The 19829-nt window shown below is 44.9% G+C and overlaps 2 protein-coding genes across 5 annotated transcripts in view; one reads left to right on the top strand and one right to left on the bottom strand.

The window, feature by feature from the left end:
• The window catches only part of ralgapa2 (Ral GTPase activating protein catalytic subunit alpha 2), an 89173-nt gene extending 74907 nt beyond the window's left edge, over window positions 1-14266 (top strand). For 3 of the 4 annotated variants that reach the window (XM_084569665.1, XM_084569666.1, XM_084569668.1), the window contains 2 exons: window positions 5927-6048; window positions 11415-14266. In XM_084569665.1, the coding sequence (XP_084425791.1) occupies window positions 5927-6048; window positions 11415-11572 (280 nt within the window). In that variant the 3' untranslated portion in view covers window positions 11573-14266. Of the gene's footprint in view, window positions 1-5926; window positions 6049-9227; window positions 9270-11414 lie in introns of all 4 variants that reach the window. The other variant, XM_084569667.1, reaches the window with a different exon arrangement.
• Window positions 14267-17037: 2771 nt separating this feature from the next.
• insm1b (insulinoma-associated 1b) lies at window positions 17038-18492 on the bottom strand (the record flags this gene model as incomplete). Its single annotated transcript, XM_084569683.1, has 1 exon — window positions 17038-18492. One exon carries the CDS (start codon window positions 18490-18492, stop codon window positions 17038-17040), a length of 1455 nt encoding a protein of 484 aa, XP_084425809.1.
• Between the last annotated feature and the right edge of the window lie 1337 nt (window positions 18493-19829).

Here is a 19829-nt window from a genome sequence, read left to right on the forward strand (position 1 = left end):
CGTGTATTCTAATCTTTTTCCTTTTCCCGCTGCCTTTCTGACATTTTTCCGCCTCTTATCTCCTTTTCTATATTGAGTAACAACTCATCTATATGCAGTCAAATCTATTTCTCCATACAAATGCCTCCTGGAGATGGCACTGTGACCCCTTTTTGATTAAACCTGTTAATGTTACACCAGCCTGCAATCATGCAATACTTCCCTTGGTCTGCAGTCTAATGACAGGCGCAGAGAGGTTATATGTAGGGATTTGATGATGTGTCTGCTTTTGCGCCACCAATCTTTATTTTTTTTTCCCCTCTGCTAAGGAGGACAGTTCACCTCCTGTTGTATCCTTAGAGTAGGAGCGTATCTGTGTGATATCTGGTATTACTGTAATGAGTGACGATGTGATGTGAGTAGGAGGAGTCCTAGGCCTTTCAACAAAATACAACATCTGCTTTTTATCCCGATTGTACTGGCACCCCAGTGCAACCGTGCACCCACCCACGGCCCGCCCAATGCTTCCCTCTTAACAGGCCAATTAAATGACTGCTGGGAGTCAATGGCACTGCGAGCTGCTCCTGAGATCCTCTTCTCACCAAGGTCAAGCTGATTGGCCCAGGTTAATGGGCAGATGTGGGGCTAAGAGACGAGGGGGGGTCAAGCACCTAGAGGCACCCTCTACCTCATTTCTAAACTGTCCCTCTTCACTACAAGAGCCCCTTTTACCACCAGTGCTTCTACAAACAGGATTAACCTTGGCTGCTGCCATTGAGGCCCAAAGACCATAGGGAGTGGTTTTGTCTCCATGCAGTGGCAAAGACCTTTTATGGCCATTTAATTTGGCGATTTTATTTCTTTCAACTCCTGAAAGTCTGTGTAAGTCTAGCATTCCATCAAAAGCAGTGTTTGTCAGGGTAGTTGAGGGAGGTATTCGATTCAGTTGCCCCATGTGTTAAAGCCTACCTTAGAATCAAAATATATATGCTCGCGACCCCATTTTTTCTTCTGTTTCTCCGTGTTTATGTTAAACTATTAAAACTTCCTAATTAAGCCAAGAGATTTCAGCTCAAGGCGACGCACCATTTGAAACTCGGCATGATAAAGCCATCTTGGAAAAAAGGAGGAGGCAGTCACCCACCCTGTGCGCATCATCCGACTTCTGTCACTTAGAAATGGATAGCAATGGAGCTTAAGAAGTGAAATGTCAGCATGTGGTGTCTTAAAATCCTTTCTAATGCTCCTTTGCCTAATCTGGACCTTCACCCTCTACCCTGCCTTATCAACAGATTAGCTGTGTGCGTGTCTATTGCTGTCTGTGTTGTGCATGTTGTTTATTTGTGCAGTCGGTATTACCTGTTTACACCATTTTTAAGGTTTTTATTTTGGGATGGCTACTTGAAGGCACAAGGTCTTAAACCTCTTTCCGTTAGATGTAGTCCCTGCTGCTTCTGCTGTCCCCTTTTCATTGATGCTGCGACTAAGGCAACTCACTGTTTGGATGCTAATCCTAAAGTTTTTCTTTTCCTCACCTGATATCACAGTTGTTCACTTGGCATTCACACCGGAACAGATTTTGGTCTCATCATACTCGCAAGATTGCAGAACTAACACTCACAAACTCCAGCAGTCAGTGGCTTCTCCAGTCAAGGGGGGGTCTCCAGACCAAGACCCTTTTATTGCCTGATTACTGAGTTTGGATGTTAACAGTATGGGGTTAAAGGCAGTTTTCAAGTCCAGCGTTCTAGGAAAAAGAAAGAAATCTACACACACATTTGTTGGTTGTGAGAAAACACTGCATGCAAAATGTTCAAATTCACAGCATCCTTTAGCAAAGGAATACTTTCTGAAGTCCTCATGCATAATCATCCTGCCATCCCTGCTGGCTGTGTGTGTTTAAAGGCTCTGCGTGCTTGAAAGATGTTGAGTGTGTGTCAGAGGCCAGTGGTGGCGTGAGGACTTTTGTTTGAGGAACAGGCGCGATGGTCAGGATGCTGCTCTCCAGAGAGACACCAGTTCAGAGGTCAGCTTAGGCTCTTCTGGGGGAACGGCGTGTGCGGGCGGCGGGTGTTAATGTGTGTGTTGTGCCTACTTATGCACAACGCCGATGTGTGAGCATGTGTTTGTGTGTGCAGTTGCACAAAGCACAAAATGGATCCCAGTGGACGGGCATTTTCAGGACAGGTCCCTGTGGATGGAGAGAGAAAAGGGAGAGAGATGATGATGAGGGTTGGTGGCGGTTGGCCGATGGGGTCCAGCAGGGATGGAGCAGCCTGCTAATGAACGGCCATCTGAGGCCTCCATTCACCTTGAACGTGGGCCACTGCAGCTGCCCTGACCTTGGCTTTGATCCACAAAGATGCTTGACCCCCACCATTCCCCCAGAGCTACCCCCCTGCCATCTGGACAGCACGCATGCATATGTATACATATGTGCACACACCCACACATGCATATGCATGTACACGTATGCTGACCCATATACACATGTGCATCTCTCCACAGGTACGAGTAGTGGAGAAAGTGTCTTTGGGTTAGACACCTGCACTCAGACGCTACATGCCAGCCATAAGTCATTGTCTTTGTCAGCAGTAATGACAAAAGAAAGAGAGGGCATTCAGGGGGCAGGGTGAAAAGGACAGTATCCACTCACATTATCCCAAATGTGTAAATGTTGTAGATAATGGATTAGATTTGGGCCTTTCAATTTATAGCTACCACTCCCACTCCACTCTCATAACCTCCGTGTCTTCAGATATGAGTCTCTAACTAAAGTTGTTTCACATTAACTCAGAGCTGGGAGATATTTTTTTCTCTCGTTACTGTCCCAGTGGTTGCCACGCTCCATAGACATTACATTGGTTTCCCTCTCGTCTCCTTAATGGGAACGCAGCCGCTTGTAACGTAGGGGTTCCTTGGAAATTCCCAAAGTGGCGCAACACCATCCCCTCCCACACACTTACTTGTCTTGCTTGTCCGCCCAGTTCAGCTGTAAATGACAGTTATGTCACGGGTGACTTGAGTTGCAGTCCATTTGTGCAAATGTGGAAATGTAAACCTGTCTGCATTTCCTCTTTGTATTGCATCCCTGGCTTTATGGGATTTTTTTTATGGTACAAAACACATTATGGTAAAAAAAAAATTTATGAAGTACAATATTTTATATACTGTAATGCACCTTTCTAGCTGCACAGACATTGAATCTTTGTCCTGCTGTATATGCAGTATATGTTTTCCCCAAAAGTAGGTTAATGTCAGCAGGTTTGGTGTCCATGACATGGACACGGTCTTTGCGTCACTGTTCTGGACGTGTCTCCTGATTAAGTAACTGCATGGTAGTAGCAGCATCTGTGCATATGCAGGAGAACAAGCTGTGCCCATGGCTTAGTAATTAGAGACACACATAAAAATGAGAGAGTGCAAAAGAGAGAGAAGGCAAGATTACTCCTCGCTGTGCATCAGGTCTGATTTCTGCACAGCAATTTTTTTTTTTTTACCCACAGATAGCATCATACATTTACTTAAGTGAGCTGATTACGGCTCTCGCTTTCACTCATCTCCAAAATACCTTTTATTAGTCCCCCTCCCTCACCACCTGTCTTTCTCCCATGCTGCTGTTCTTTTTTTCTCTCGTCTCTTGATAATTCTACACTGTCCGCCTTCATTTTATTCTTTGAAGTCGTTTTTTTTTTTTTTTTCTCACCCGCTGTAATCCATTTGTATAACTTGGATAGAGGGCAACGGAAGGAAGTAGTGGAGGAGAGTCGTGTGTCAGAGTCAGAGAGAGCGTCTGCTCCAGCTGGAGTCAATATTTGCTTTAGGAATCTCAATAACAGGCCTCCAGTCATCTGCATCTCTGATAATGGACAGCCATATGGCTCTGTTGACCCACGCTGTGCCGCCGTTCTCTCTCCCCATCCTTCCTTGTTTTTCATTTATCGGCTTCCTTCTAAGTTCTCTGATTTCTTTTCATCAAGGCCTCCCATATTCTGTCCTCCACTTATCACCTCTCTGGTCACAGTTTGTTCTTTTTACAAACATCCTTTCTCTCTATCTGTCATCCACAAAACCCTGGTTGTGACCCGCCACACAGCGCTGTGACCCAAGTTTCCATGGCAGCAGAGCCTGGGATGTCCTCTCTTTGTCCAACTGTTTCCAGCAAGTGACAGAAAACAGTGACGTTGCATGTCTGGCAATGACCGGAAGATGGATATAGAGCTCATGGGATGGGCTTTTACGTGCTTTGAGTCAGGCTGCTCTGCATCGCTTAAGTGGAGACGCTGACCGTGTGAAGGACGGTCATTAAGATACAGTATATTAGTTGTCAGGCAGTTGAATTTATATTTCTCTTTTCCCACTTAAGGTGGGAAATTTGAGTTTTTATTTCAAAACCTTTCTTGGTGGTGTCCTGACATTTTTAAATCTTGGCTGTTCATACAAGACTCTCAAATGTTAAAACAAATCACTAAGCAGAGTAAACTTTTATTTTACAAATTATTATTTTAAAATTTTCATTTTTTTATATACATATATATTTAGATATATCACATTTTCTCCTTGCTAGTATTTATCTGTATCACGTGACAATATTACTACAATATTCATGGACCCTAAAATAGAGTTAGTTCTTCTCTCGCCTTATCCTTTGTCTTATTCTCCATTGGTTCATTTTTCACTGAGCAGTTTGGCCATACTACCCTCTGGTGTGTCCCGGCTCAGGTGCCCGTCATCCCTGCTTTGCTATGGTTCCCCTCAAAGCCATTGGTCATGGCTGCCTTGGCCCCTGCTGTGGCGGCATGTGCCCACGGCAGGCCGCTTGCCCAGTCACTGTCTCGTCCTATCTATCTAACCCAGACCAGAGCCCCTCGGCCCAGTCCAGCCTATCTCAGCTCAGCCTGGTACAGCCTTGGCTTCAGCAACGGCCCAGTGCTGAGGCCACTCCACCCTGGCAAACATAATGAGATGAGGGGGAGGCAGGCGTCAGCGTTCAGTAACTAGAGCCGTGTATGTTTGAGATTGAGAGTGCATCTGTTTGTCAAGCAATTTGTCAGGTTTTGTCTGCGAAGGAAACATGGCCACAACAGACAGCTGAGAATAATCAGACTCATTCTCAAACATGCACACACACACACTGCTAAATCTCAGTGAATTTAACTCATTATGCCATCAGACAGACCTTTTTAGTCCAATAGTTCCCTACACCATATTTTATCCAGCACTTGCCTCCATTCCACAACAGACTTAGCACGATATATCTATGATAATGAGATGATAATGGCCATCAGAATGTTTTCCACCCTCACCCAGCAGCCATTTTGCAGGCTTATTTATTTATTTATTTATTGGTGCTTTCTCATTTCCAATCCAGCCATCCATCCTGCATGCTGGCTGCCCAGGCCCCAGTCACTGCTTGTCACTCTGAATTTCAAATGGCTCCAATTTTCCCCCTGATGGCACGGAGAAGTGGCAGGCAGCACATCGGGGAGGGTGGTCCTAGACATGCTGCCTGCAGCAGGGGTTCTATTAGAGAGAAGAGAGGGATGAGAGGCGGGAGAGGAGAGGTTTTGAGCATCACGCCAGTAGAGATGTATTCTTTCTTTCTTTTTTTTTTTTTTTATGATTATTTTGGAGACCGCATTCACATTTGGGGCTGTGTGGCATGGCTGATTGTTCCATCTTTGCTTCTGGCCGGGTTGCTGATGGTGGAGCTGCCCTGCCCAGTGAAGCTGCCTCTCTCTCACAGCTCACTCTCACATGTGTGTGTGCTGTTCATCACTGAAAACATTGTTGCTCTTATTAACTAACTGTTAAACTGTGCAGTATATAAATTCTTCTGAAATTTGATTATAAGTCAGTTAATTTACGGGTAAATGTTTTACTTGTCGCCTTGTTGTGTCTTTCTTGTACATGTCATTGTATTTCTCCTTTAACCATACCTAACCAGCTATGAGGAGCGGGCACTCTACTTGGAGGCCATTGTTCAGAACCACAGAGAGGTCATGACCTTTGAAGACTTTGCATCGCAGGTCTTCTCCCCCTCTCCTGGCTATCCAATGAGCGGGACAGGTGAGAAAAGAACCACACTGCTCCTCTGTCCTCTTCCACATTGTTTCCACCCTCTCTTCATCTCATTACTGCTTCATTTCATTTGCGCATTTTCCTCTCATGCCTTCTTCTCCCTTCTTGTCTTACCTCTTTTTCCATATCACTCCCTCCTCCTCCTCCTTCACAACACACCTGCTTGCCCCCTTCTTCTCCTCTTCCTCCACCTCCCCATTCTCTCCGCTCTTCTTCCACGCCTACGCTCACTGATGAATATCAAACGACGGGCCCTGGCTCTTCACGCTGTCCGACTGACTTCAAACACTCTGCTTTCTCCACTACCTCAAGCCCCACTCACACTACTTTGTTCATCTCTTGTTTTTTTTCACCGTGCATCTTTCCATGCAATTACTTTCCTATGAATATAAGCAACCTTTTAAACAGCAGTGGAAGAGTGCATGTTTGTGTGTATCTGTGTGTGTGTGTCTTCATGAGCTCATTCACCAACACTTAAGAGATCCGCCCGACAAACAGCAGCTCGCGGATGTCAGCACAGCGCTCTTATCAGTCCATGATGAATAGAATGGAAAACGTGTCTTATCTTGTTCTTCCTACTTGTACCAGCTCTGATCGATCGGCAACAGCACTGAAATCAATACAGGATTGCACTTTTCCACTCTATTGGATCCCGACACACGTTCTGTTTTGACACGGAAAGCACTCCAAAGTCCCACACCATGGACGTCTTGTTATTTTCAAATCTGTCAGGGCTTACGTGTTTTAAAGGTGGTTTAGGGTCTATGCAGTGTTTCTATCTTGTTTTGTGGGCATGTGAAAATTAACTGTCCTCAGCTTTTATTATTTATTTATTTGGGGGCATGTTCCTGTCTATGTGTGTGTCGGACTTCAGATACCCAGACAGCAGGTGTGATATTCAGGCAGGCGAGAGATGGTCAGCCACATTATGCTGTCGGCCCATCTCTCCACTCATCCTCAGCACAAAAACAACTTAGTGAGAATATACACCGGCATATAGAGTGGAAAGTTGAGAGCACAGGAGAAAACCAAAAATTGTGCTCAGAGCTTAGTCCTTCATGCCTTTTAGCTGATGTTGTGGACTATTTCAACCATGGAATCCTTTGTGGCCTCTGAGAAGAAGCTTAGTGAGGTTAGCCAGAACTGAGAGTAATGTTTCACAGCATGACCCACATGAAGCCACTAATGCAAGTGGCTGTAACATAATGAAGTCTGCAAGGCTTCACTCCTATGGTAACTCAGTACTTTTTATTTCTCCAGAATCTATGCATGTCAACAGACAAATAGAAAAATGTGAGGACACGTGTATGTCTGGTCATCTGTATATTACCCACAATGCACTTGCCCCATGTAGGAGACTTTAACACAGTCCCTCCCCTGTAGCTTAACCACTGTAACAGCTGAGTAATTTTACAAATTGCCTTCTACATAAGGGGGACTTTGACCCGCCGGTCGGTCCATCTTTATAAAACGTGGAGAAGCATTGTTCAAGCCCACTGCAATATTTCCATTGTGTGAGGATGGATTTTGTTAGTCTGAATACAAGATGTTGCTAGAATATTTCTCTTTCCTGTGTGTTTTGACGTTTTACTTTTCAGTGTAGGGATCATAACAAGAACATCTCAGCAAACGAACCATTTCCAACAACAGATCTGGACTAAATAGCATATTACCGATTTCCTAAATTCCAAGTTGATTGTGAAAGAAAATCAGCAAATATGCTCACATATTAACACTTAAATAATTGTTCCACTATTTGAATATCTTTTTCTTTCCTTTTTTGTTTTTAAATTCTTCGTCTCTTTGTTAAACTATAAACGTGTTATGTGTTAAGCTTCAGGCCTCGTACACAGTATATAATGTATCTTAATATCTTGTATTGCTGTTGTCTGTCATGCCTGATTCTCCAGTGTCTCACCGGAGCATATAGCTTCAATGTGGCTGTGATGGCTGCCTGACACTGCTCCTCATTCTCACCCTTCTCAAATGTGCTACCTGCTCTCCCATGCCTTTTGTCTTTACTGGAGTGTCTCTGCGTGTGAGTGAGTGTGTGCGCGCGTTGATGCGTGTGTTTGTCCATCCATCCTGCTCTGGCTCCCATTGCTACCACTAACATGTCATCCATGCTCCATGACAGCGTGCAGGCGTTGGCCGGGGATGGTTTGGGACATGGAGTACCCCTGGGCCAAACTGGACTGTAAGACTCTGCCTGCTTCCTCCACACTAGGCATGACGCCCAGCCGTATCCCGCTAACATCAATCCATTCATTTAGGTCACTGTGAGATCCACCATCATCAAAAAAACTAAGGGGTTGCTCTTAATTTAGCCCTTTTTGTAAATGCATGCTATTTGCTAAATAAAGCGCCCCTGCCGCGTCACCAGTTTGCCAGAAGACATTTAACCTGAGTTCACTCCTGTCACTCATCCATATGTTCATGGCTTGCCAGTATCCTCTATAACACTGTCCTCCATGATCCTGAATGCAACCTCACTCTCATCATGCAACCTCAGTCCAGCAACATGGCTTCCTGCATGAGCTGCTCCATCTGTCATGTGGACCCAAGACTCCATCCTCACTGCTTTGACTTCGCCGTGTTACACCTTGCAGCGCTTTTCTCAGTGTTTAAGTGTTTTTGTTATGTTGTGATCCTTCACTTTTTAAAATGATTAACTGCACATGTGAAAACAATTCTCCTCTCTGGCTAAAACTACATAAAAGCTCCCATGCCTGCCTGAGGTGCCCCAGCATCTTTGACTCTCTCACCCTAACCCTCTCTACTAGTAACATTTCTGGTAAATGTTTCTCGGCCTGTTGTTTCCATGTGAACGGCCCACCATTCGTGTACTCTGGATTTCAAAATGGTCCCATTTTTGAAATCTGTGAGTGACCAATCTATCAGGTACCATCAGACATCATGGCCTGCGAGGTATCTTCAGACAAGTGGCACTTGTTGATTAACTCATCGCCCAAATCAGTTAACCCCTCTGACTTTTAAACCTTTCAGCGACAACTAACCACAACGCCACACACGCTGTCTGAATGTCCCTCCATCCGACCGCTCAGACTACTGCTCTCTCAGCAGCGTTGTGTTGTGTGCTGGTGTGGTACGGTGTGTGTGTCCACTGCTTTTCTCATGTGATGCTCTACTCTGTTTTTCCCTTTTAGATTAAAAATATCTTAAAGGTCCAAATACTGTATGTGGCGAAGGTAAGCCCCGAGTCGGACCGGAAGCTTGTTTTGGTCCGGCAGCCTAGCTACCCTTCGCTCGTTCACACATCCTGACTGTTTTCTCCCAACCCCTTCTCTTTCGTTCAATACTAACCCAGCTTTATTTACTGAGAGCTCTGACAAAGGGAAAGTGACAGAGAAACCAGGCTGTTTATTTGGGGGGGGGTGTCCTACTGTTTAGGCCAGGCTGGTAATTGAGAGTGATGCACGGTGGGGACAATTAGCACCTGACTAAGTAGCAGCATGAACAATACGGCTACACTTCTGGCCCTCGCTTCTGCATGTGGCGCGCCTTTATCTCTTCCCCCAGCAAACACTTTTCTCTTTTCTTTCTTTCCTTTTTTTTTTTTTTTTTCCTCCTCAATATCCCTCCACCCCCTCCTCATTTCCTCCTGTTGGAGTGTGCCTGTTTGCCTGGGGCAGACTCTGAGACTAACACCTGCCGCACTGGAAGACGTCTTTGTCATCTAAAGCCTTGTTTGAACTGCTGCAGTGGGGACCAATGGGATAGCAGGGCCATTTAAAGACTCTCTTTGTTTTCCTTCTCTCTCTCTCCCTCTCTCTCTCTCTCTCTCTCTCTCACTATCGCTTCCTTCTTCTTTCCATCTGAAGCAAACCTCACCGTGAGGCAGTTTTGCTTGAGTACGGAGCGGTGGTGCTGGGTTGTAATGACGATAATGATGACACATTAGCCTCTTCTGGATCTGTGTTATTTTTTTCACTTAGTAACTTGCTAGGAAAATTAATTCTTACATAAGGCCATTCAGCGTAGAACATCATCTAGAAACTGATGCAACCACAGTCATTAAGCGCCACAGTGGGAGCAATATGACGGTTTAGTGCAGCATGTTTTAATGGCTGCTAAAGGAAAAGGGAAGTCTGTTGAGTGGGTGGTGAACTTTACCACACTGTTTGACTATGTATATTCCCTTTATTCCCTTTAATAGGCGGTTGCCTTCCTCCAGTCTGTTCTGAGTTTTTACAGTAGATGCGTTTCGTTCTTAGTGTCTAAGTGTTTACTGTAGGAATGAGTAGAAGAATACGGGAATGCAGAATTTGTCCTGTCCATGTATCCGCCCATATTTTTAGCCAAACCCCCTTTTTTCAAAAAAAATATATATTCATATGCAGATTTGAGGATGCACGTTCAGGCCCCTTCAACAGCCCTGCACAATACACACACACACACACCCGGCGTTTCATCCACAGCCCAGCCGCCTCTCCCAGTGAGCCGCGGCCCTGGATGCTGCCGGTGTCCACTGTGCTGCCGAGTGTCTGTTACTCCAGCCATCTGCCATTCCTTTTAGCCGCTGCAACTTGAGATGCCTCCGAAAAAATGGCAGGAAATAAAAGGATAGGAAAGAAAATAGGCAACCAGATGCCATCTCAACAAAGCAGAAAAGTTGTTTAAACTCGAGGCATGGGGCCGGGTGGGGGTGGCGGTGGCGGTGGCGGTGGGGGGAGGTAGGCGAAGGGGAGGGGTGGCCCTGTAGTTTGGGTTTGGTCAGGGGCACAGTGAGAGGAAGCTGACGTTCACAATACGTGATTGTCCTCACCAGCATTTGATGCCCACCTCCCAGCTTATTACTGTTTGCCATCCCGTAAAAAATAGGACAATGCTTGACAATGGGAAGGCTCCACATGTTCACAACAAGAGTGTAGTGAGTAATTTTATTTTCATTCACTGCGGTCACACTGTGAACTGAATATTTTTTTTAACCACAAAGGTTGCCTCTCATTTTTTCATATCATATAAGCATCTGGGTAGACTGTAGGGAATGATGGCTGCTGCTCTATTAACAAGGTTTGCTTCTCTACAGCATGTGAAAAAGGCATGTGGTTTCTGAAATGTTGTTTCTCTCTTAATCCTAATGAATCCAGGAGTAGAACCAACTCATCCTAACACTTTTTTTTTTTTTTTTAACAGTTTGTTTTGTAACTTTTGTTGAATGTTGGTGAAAATCCAAAGAACTGGGTAATCTGGGTTTTCGGGAGCAGCCACATGCATGACAAAGCATGCCGGGACACGCAACAATCAAAGAAAGCCCAATTAGCCATCTCCATCTCTTACCATCAGTGTTTCCTTTTCCGTCTACAAACTCCCCCTCCGTCTTTTTTTTCCAGGGTCCTTCACTAGCAGCACGAGCACCGATGCCGGAAACACAGCAGCCCCGACAGACTCCGTGGACCAGGTGTCTCCGACGATGCCTCGTGCCACAAAGAACCGAGTTTCCGGAAAACTCCGCCGTTCAGCCAGCGCTATAAGCAAATCCTCCAACTGAGCTCTTCAACCCGTCCCCTCTTTTCCCAGAGTGCAGCCTTTAATCTTCTCTCGAAGAACCTCACACATCCAGCCGTGACTGCAAGAGTTGTTGTTTTTTTCCAGCACATTGTTTTTTTTCCCCATCTCTTTTTATTTTGTGTCATGTAAACATGTAACTTGAGCATATTGCAATTTTTAATTTAAGTGGCAATCATTGATTTTTGTCTATACATTTCAGATCGTTGTGGTTAATTGTTAATTGAGATGGACATAAAACTGAGCTATTTATGTCCATCCTGTTTGTTTCAGCTTAAGAATCAGCAACATAGGAAGGTTTGACTGAGAGGTCTTAAAGCAGTCTGGGACACAGGTGTCATTTTTATTCTAAAGTTCTAGCGCACGTTCAATGCACTAGAAAAACTGGTAAAGTTCTTAGTTGATGGGAGACTGCTTTACCCTGTTTCTAGATTTCATTCATCTCAACACTTAAATGTAACAAAGCACTGAATGACACAGCTATAAATGGCATCATGCTAAAACTGCACAAGAGATTGGTATCCATTTATAAATATGTCTGCCTTTTTTACCTCTTTTTGCATCTGCCACAACCTTTCTGTGTCAAAGATGCAGCTTCGGTTGGAAGCTGAAGTTGCCGTCCTCCTGTTAGCACCAGTTTGGGCTTGGTGGACCATCTTCCTACAGTTGAAAGAAGAAAAGACTGATACGTAGGGAGTGTCTCCCGGAAAGATTTAGTACTCACTGGACTACTGCTACTCAGACTCCCTGGGCTCCTTTAGTACATGCTGCCAGAGGATTTTTAATTTTTTTGAACCCACAGTGGACAATCAATGACGTCTTTCTAACGTGAGCTGAAATGAAATTTGTTTGGGTTATTGTTTTTTTTTTTTTTTTTTTTACCACTCTCATTTTCCTTTTTAAATGAATTCCAATGGATTGTGTCATGATTTGATTTATGCAACTGCGCTGGAATGAGAAAAGACTGCGTTTGTAATTGTTTTCTGATGTCATTAACATGGGCTCATGTCCGGTAATTGAATAAGTTCCTCCTGTCTCTTTCCTCCGCTATCAGTTTCCCTGTCCTGTGAGGCTGAGACGTCGACATTCCAACATTCCCGACCGACCAACATACATTTTTTTTTTGCACTCACTCTCATCAGTTAGCATTGAATGTGTTTCTTTGTTTTTGGATGTAAATCGCTTTAAATTTTATTTTGCCGATGTTCTGTTTTGTCAGGTGTACATAGAGAGGACTATTTGATTAATTATTTTTTGCTGTCGTGTTGTGTTATGTATTCACGTGCAGTTTTGGAAAAATGCCGCCAGAGCCTCAGGTTGAATCTTAACTCCATGCACTGGTGTGTGTGTGTGTGTGTGTCTCTGTATGTGAGTATGTGAGTGTGTGCATGTATGTGAGTTTCTGAGGAAGCTCCTCACAGTGCCTGTGTAATGTCTGTCCTCTGAGATGATGTCCCACGCCACCTCCACCACGCCCCATAGTCAGATTTAAGTTTCCGCATCACCGTGTTGGACAAACCGTGGTCACCCTGTCTCCCATCTCCCCTGTTGGCAGTGTGAAGCAAAGTGTTTTCCTTCCCCTGTGTCTCTAAAGGTCAGTGTCTCGTGCTTCCCACAAAAACAACAGATGGATTTGGAATCGTGGGGTTCACTGTTTAGTCTTCATTATAGGTGGTGTGCTGCTCCGTCTTTTATCTGTGAATGGAATCGAGTGGCACCGACTCCTCCTCTTTCCCATGATCCTCCACCCATGTTGCCTCCGGAGGCCACAGGAGGGGGAGGCTGGGTTTAGGTGGCATGCCAGAGCTGAACTCTTTACAGCCCTCCTAGCAACAGGCAGGCCGGCGCGCTCGCTCCTCCAACCTGCCAGCTCGGGTAGTCATGGTAGCCAGGTGTTCCCCCTACACACACACACACACTATAGACTCACACCCTCTGAGGGCTCCACCCAAGCTGCAACACTATCCCCATCTGTTGCACTACTACTATGCCTTACTTTCCCCATGGTCCTCTTGTCGTTTTCTTCTTCCTCCTCTCACGTCTCACCTCCTTTTGTTTGGTCATTCCCCGAGCAGAACATGGAGGGGGGAAGAATCCAAACAGCAGGAGGACTCAGATCTGTTTTTGTGCTTTTGTTGTTTGAAGAATGTATAGATCTATGGGCCGGGATCACATCTATGGTTTTTATTTTCCCCAAAGCCACTTGAAGGAACTGCCCAGGATGTTGATCTAAAGATTGTAGGTTGTAGAAGATGTCTGTTGAAGGGGGTTTGTGCTCCCCTTTTTGGTGGCTTAGTAGCTGGAGGTGTTAGTTCGGACCAAGATAAGATTGTGTGTCTTATATGCTTGAAGAAAATAAGATAGTCTTAGTTTGTTTTTTGTTTTTGTTTTCTTCTCGTTTTAGAAATCCTTGTACATTGTGTCAAATTTGAGGGCCTCCTTGCCCTCTGAATATAAATATATTAATGCCTGTAATATAATCTTTGTATAAGAGAAAGAGGAAAAAAAAAAAGCTTGAAAATTTCATCCTTACTTGTCAACATATCAAACTGTTTTTAATGACCGAAGTCCTGCTATCTTTATTAGAAATGTGAAAATTGAAACATTTCATTAAATCAATTTGAAATTCTACGCATTGTTTAATGTTTTTCTCTCTCGACAGCTGACTGATGTGTTAGAGGTTTGGAGTGGAGTGTGGGTTTTATCTGTTGGTGAGTGAGTGTGTGTGCTGCCATGATGGAGCTGTTACCATGGGCTTTCTGACCCTGGCCTGCCAGGGGTAACCTGACCCTCCTCCCATCTGTCTCCCCTGCTGCTCAGCCCCGCTTAGAGGAGGCCTGCATAATGGAACCTCACCAGGAGGTACAGGTGCAATGGTTGCAGCACCCACAGGTGCCCTGCATCTCGCGGGCCACGTAAAGATGCAAGAAAAGCTCTTGACCTTAATTGGGTGTTAAAAAAAGAAGCGTAATGTTCCACCATTTTCACTGGGATCAGCGCTGCTTTTGATATAAGTTACAACAGAACAGGCTGACACTGTCAAATTATTATATCTCATGTTGCACTGGTGGCTGTAGTCAGTTTTATCTATAAAAATGGGGAATGGCACTCATTTCAAAAGGTTTATCTTCTTCTTTTTGGCTTTGGACAGGTGCAGAGTACTAGATGAACTCTGTGCAGAGGACGGAAAAGAGTGTGGAGTTAAAGTTTGTGTGAAGGTGAGATTTATTTTCCCACTGGATTATTCAAGGCTAAGTTTTTCAAAGTGCTTTAAGGTGAACTGCTCACTGTTCGTGTCTTTTTAAGTCTGAAATGACACAATGGGAAGCTGCCTGCTCAATTTCAGCGTAATGCTTTACGGGTTCTGGGTGTCAGGTATGAAGCCAGTTGTGGTCGGATGCGTCCTAAATCAGCGGAAAAGCGACCAAACCCGAGCTGTGTGCGTCTTCCAAAGCAGACAGATGTTTTACTGCTCCAGAGGTGAGCTCTGATCCGCCACCTCTTTGTCCTCGTGTCATTTCCTGACATGGTATTAAGAAGGGAATTTATGATTTGGCCCTAAGTGCTTCTCTATGGCAGCGAAGCGGCGTCTGTTGAGCCACTGCAGCAATGATTTACGCAGAATACGTCTGATAAACGGGGGATCGAAGGCAAAGGTTTGGCCAAGGGGGAGTTTCTGAGGCTTCTTGTTCCTGTTAAGGACGACTAAACAGACTCACACCGTTATGGAGAGCCTCTCGATGTGACAGAGGTGGTGCAGAGGAGAGCAGAAAAGTTACGGGTTTGGAACATTGTTAAAACTTTTAGTTGTTATCTTTCAAGATAACCCAAATTCAAAACCACATTTAAACCAACCTGATCGTCCATAAAATGTCACATTTTTTTCCTGTGACACTGTGACGTTATAGATACACAAAATATATCTACATTTCATTTGAATAAATCCACATAATAAAGGTCTTTCGGGGCTATTTTCAAGTGCGCACTAGATAATTGTGCGTAATTTGTGTCCTGGAAATAAGACTGCGTGATCAATGTCTTCTATGCTCTAAGTAATCCTCATAATAAAGTCAATTTATAATGTTCCATGTTATGTCGGCATTGTTATGCTGTTAACTTAAAAGTAATTTGTTATCAGCCAGACTTCCTCCAAGAGAAAAGCGTTTCAGAAACACATCAGGGATGATGGAAAGTTGGATGAACAAGCGCATTATTTTCATAAGAATCATCTGAACGCGTTAATGGCAGTAATACAAGACTCCGTCCAGAAAAAATGTTATTTTCTTTCATTAGGAGTTCATAGAGTGACTCGGAAATAAACTTGAAGCACACTGAGACCATGGGTGTCCTTTTGAAAATATTTTATTTCGATAGACAACAACGATATACACATACAATCAAAGCGCTATAAAAGCCAACATTTAAGAAAAATAACTTGTCCTTAAAAAAGATTGCATCTAAGGTAAGAGCTTCACGTTTTTTTTTTTCTTTATTTTCTTTTTGCAAGAGCTGTGGAGATTGAAGATTAAAACCCGACCCACGACAATTATCACAACTCATAAATTTGACAAAAGAAAACAAAACAACCAAAAAAAGAGAGAAAGGAAAAAAAAAAAAGAAAAAACATTTTGGCTATACGACATGTAAACTGCCAGATTAACGATTCACAGAAAGGATCACAACAGACAACAATAAGTTACATAAAATAATTAGAATAAATAAATAAATAAACATATGATGAAAAATATTGCAACAATTTCCAACAATAATAATAATAATAATAATAATAAAATATGTGCCAGCATTCAAAATTAAAACAATCTATGTTGACTTTTTTAAGGCAGTTATACAGCGGGATTTGGATGTGTATGTAGGCTAGTTCGGACTATGTGTATACTAAAGGCATTTGTGGTTCTACTAAACAGGGAATTCTTCAGTCACTCTTTTTTCCACCAAGACAAAGTTGATCAGTCCTGTCATTCACAAACTAGCGTAAAGCTGCAGTGATAGAGCAATCACGGTCGGTGAATTCGAAAGGCTTTGATGGGGAAAAGGATTTCTGAGAATTTTAAGACATTTCTTAGGTCTAGAAGCTATCATTGAGCATGTGCTGTCCTAGAAAAATACCCTTTAACAGTCAAACTAACGCTTTGTATTCTTTTTTTTTTTTTTTCCCTTGATAAACTAATTTGAGAAAGAAAATCCCAAAATAGGCCTATATGTAATTCAAATATAGAGAGAAGCATTCAACAATCACTGATTGGCATGGAAAAGACACCACTTAAACATCAAACCGCCCTGCCTTTCATTGGCCTAAAGTTATGGCAGTGAGCATCACAAACTCTTTGTTTTTTTCTAACTCCAAAGCCACTTTTTTTTTTGTTTCTCCTTTTTTTCTCCTTTTTTTTTATTTCCCCCCCCATCAAAGGCACGAGTTCTCTGTTGTCTTTAGCAGGCGGGGCGCACCGGCATTTGGAGCAGGATCACCTGCCTGTTCTCCGAGGGGTGGCACTTGTTTATGTGCCTGGTGAGCCCTGGCGAGCTGTAGAGAGTGGCGGGGCAGTATTTGCACGGGTAAACCTGGGAGGAGTGCATGAGGCGCAGGTGTCTCTCCTGGCCGGCCCTGCTGGTGAAGCTCTCCCCGCACACCGGGCACAGCAGGCAGTCCACCGGGCTCAGATTGAGGGGGCTTTGGTTTGAGGCTTCCTCTGAGGATGACGATGACGACGATGATGCTGAGAAGGAGGAGGATGCGGTTGACACCGGAGCCTGCCCCGCTGCACGGTCGCTGGTTTGAAACCCGTGCTCCTCCAGCACTTTCTTCTGCAGGACCTGGTGTCCCATGATGTGTTTTCTTAGGTATGCCTGTCGTTTAAACCTCTTCCCGCAGAACTGGCAGTCGTAACAGCCATCTTCAGAACCCGATTCAGACAGACCTGGACTCGGGGTGTCTCTGTCGCTCATGTCTTTGGCTTCGTCGGAGACTGACTTGACACCTAGAGGTGGCATTTTGGCCATTTCAGGTTTGACCCCCTGTGCGGGTGGGATCGCCGGTGCGCCTGTGGTCCGGGGTTTGTGCCAGCGGCGGTGTGAGGCGAGGTTTGCCGGGCAGCTGAACATCTTGTCGCACTCGGGACACCGGTACTCGACCCTGACTATGCGGGAGCACTTGTGCTGAGCCAGGGAGAAGGGATCCGCGTACGCCTCCTTGCACAGCTGACACACAAACTCCCCCAAAGGCTTGTTTCCTCCGGAGGTTTGCGCCCTCGGCTTCATTTCCACCGGCCCCTCTTTGATTTTGAGACCAAGCACCGGAGAAGTCGTCACCTCGTCTTCAAAGTTGAGTTTTCTGATGGCTTTGGGTTTCTTCGGGGCGGCTTTGGATTTGCGCTCTGTTCCATCAGCTGCGGGTCTTTTGGTGCCCACCCGGTTGCTCGGTCCCGGGAGGCTGCTGGTGGTGCCGCTGCGGCTGCTGTTGCTGGTGCCGATTTTCAGGTCTACCGGGGCGTAGAGGAGATGGTCCAGGCCAGAGAGGGAAGCGGGTGTTGGGAATGACTCGGCAGAAATAGGCGAGCCCAGATTGAAACTTCGCTCAAAATATCCCCTGTCGTGCTCCTTGCTGATGGGGCGGGTGGGGCTGTAGAGGGCTTGGCACACCGCTTCTGGGTTGCCGAACTGCGCCGGCTTCTCCAGTCTTGGCACCGGCGCGTCAGCTGCGGTGAAATCCGGAGATACCGAGGCGCGGTCCGGACTGGACGCCACGGACATCGGCGGGGAGGGGTTCGTCTGACTCGGCAAGGCAGCTGGGGTGGGTGGCTCCAGGAGGTCATCTTCGTCTGTCCGAGTCCTGTAGGAAACATGTGCAGATTTTTTGTTTCTTTTTACCAGGAATCCTTTGGGCATCTTGGCGAGTAACAGCGGAAAGGCACTTCGGGGAGGTGGATGAAGTCTGGAGTATCCAGGTTTGTTAAAAATATGGCAACACTAGAAGCTTGTGGGACTTTATCTCCCCACTATATCGATCCTTCTGTTGCTGAAATGTTTTCGTCTCCAAGGCATAGCTCCACTCTTTTTATGCCGGAATGATGCTATTGTTCTCGCCCCCCCCTGTTGCAGCATCCCCGACCAATCGGATGAAACCAAGATCCCAGTGGATTTTATTGTGGGAGGGCTCAGAGCCTGGGTTTGGTGGATTTCGTTGGAGGATGTGCAGATAGCTTAGCAGATGTACTGGCGGTTTATTACATTAATGTGTGCGCTCAGCCCCTCCCCGACAGAGGCACACGCCGGGACCCTCCTCTTTTTACGGTCTGATAGGCCCCTACACAAATGCACACGTGCCACTGCTTTGTGGCTCTCCTCTGGGGGCCCGGGAGTTGCCAAAAGGAAATGTCCGTCACCGCCACAATCATCACAATTTAGAATTAAGACAGAGCGAAACAAGCTTGGTTAAATACAAACCAAGAGCTGTTTCTTTCGATTTCTGCTGTGATCTTGGTCAAAGAAGCAATTCACCTAATAGATCCGACTGTAAAACCATGTGGGCAGTGCCGCTTCTCCCCCGGGTTGTTTATACCTCCACACGGTTGTTTATTTTTTCTATCCATGCTCTCTTTTACGCACAACCTTTACGCACACTGTGCAGGCATACGAACGAACCAAACAGCCCAGTTTTTATAGACCTTTATTTTTATTATGTCTTAAATAAACACTACAGAGGGAGTGTTTCTTTATTTTAGGGCACGTGTGTGTGTCTCGGTAGTTTAACTCGACATATAAATCAGACATCTCGCTGCATACATAAGTAATAAGAAGGCCCTCTGGTCTTTGTGCACAATAGCCACGTCTGCCCGTGCTTGGATATCCTGTTTTTTTTTTTTTTTTTTTCGTTTGAAAGGCAAATTGACCTCTTAACTGTGAAACGGGACTCACGGCCAATCTGGCCCACAGCTAGACGCGTGCTGGGCGGAATCAGTGCTCCAGACAAAGAAGGCCGCAACCGATGCTTGTGTTGGAAAATGCTGCACAGATATTCAGAGCTGAAATGTAGCTGATGTTGCTGAAAGTGATTGCACAAATGCGTTTTCAGCGTGTTAGTTAAAGTTTTAATTGTATTAATCCAATATGTCGCATGCATTGCAGGAGATTTTGCTTATTTAGACTAAAGTAATTATTTTTTTTTATTTTTTTATTTTTTTTTAATAAATGCAGCTTCGTCTATGTCTAGCAAAGACAACTGT

Source organism: Chelon labrosus, assembly GCF_963514085.1.
Source record: "Chelon labrosus genome assembly, chromosome: 20".
NCBI lineage: Eukaryota > Metazoa > Chordata > Actinopteri > Mugiliformes > Mugilidae > Chelon > Chelon labrosus.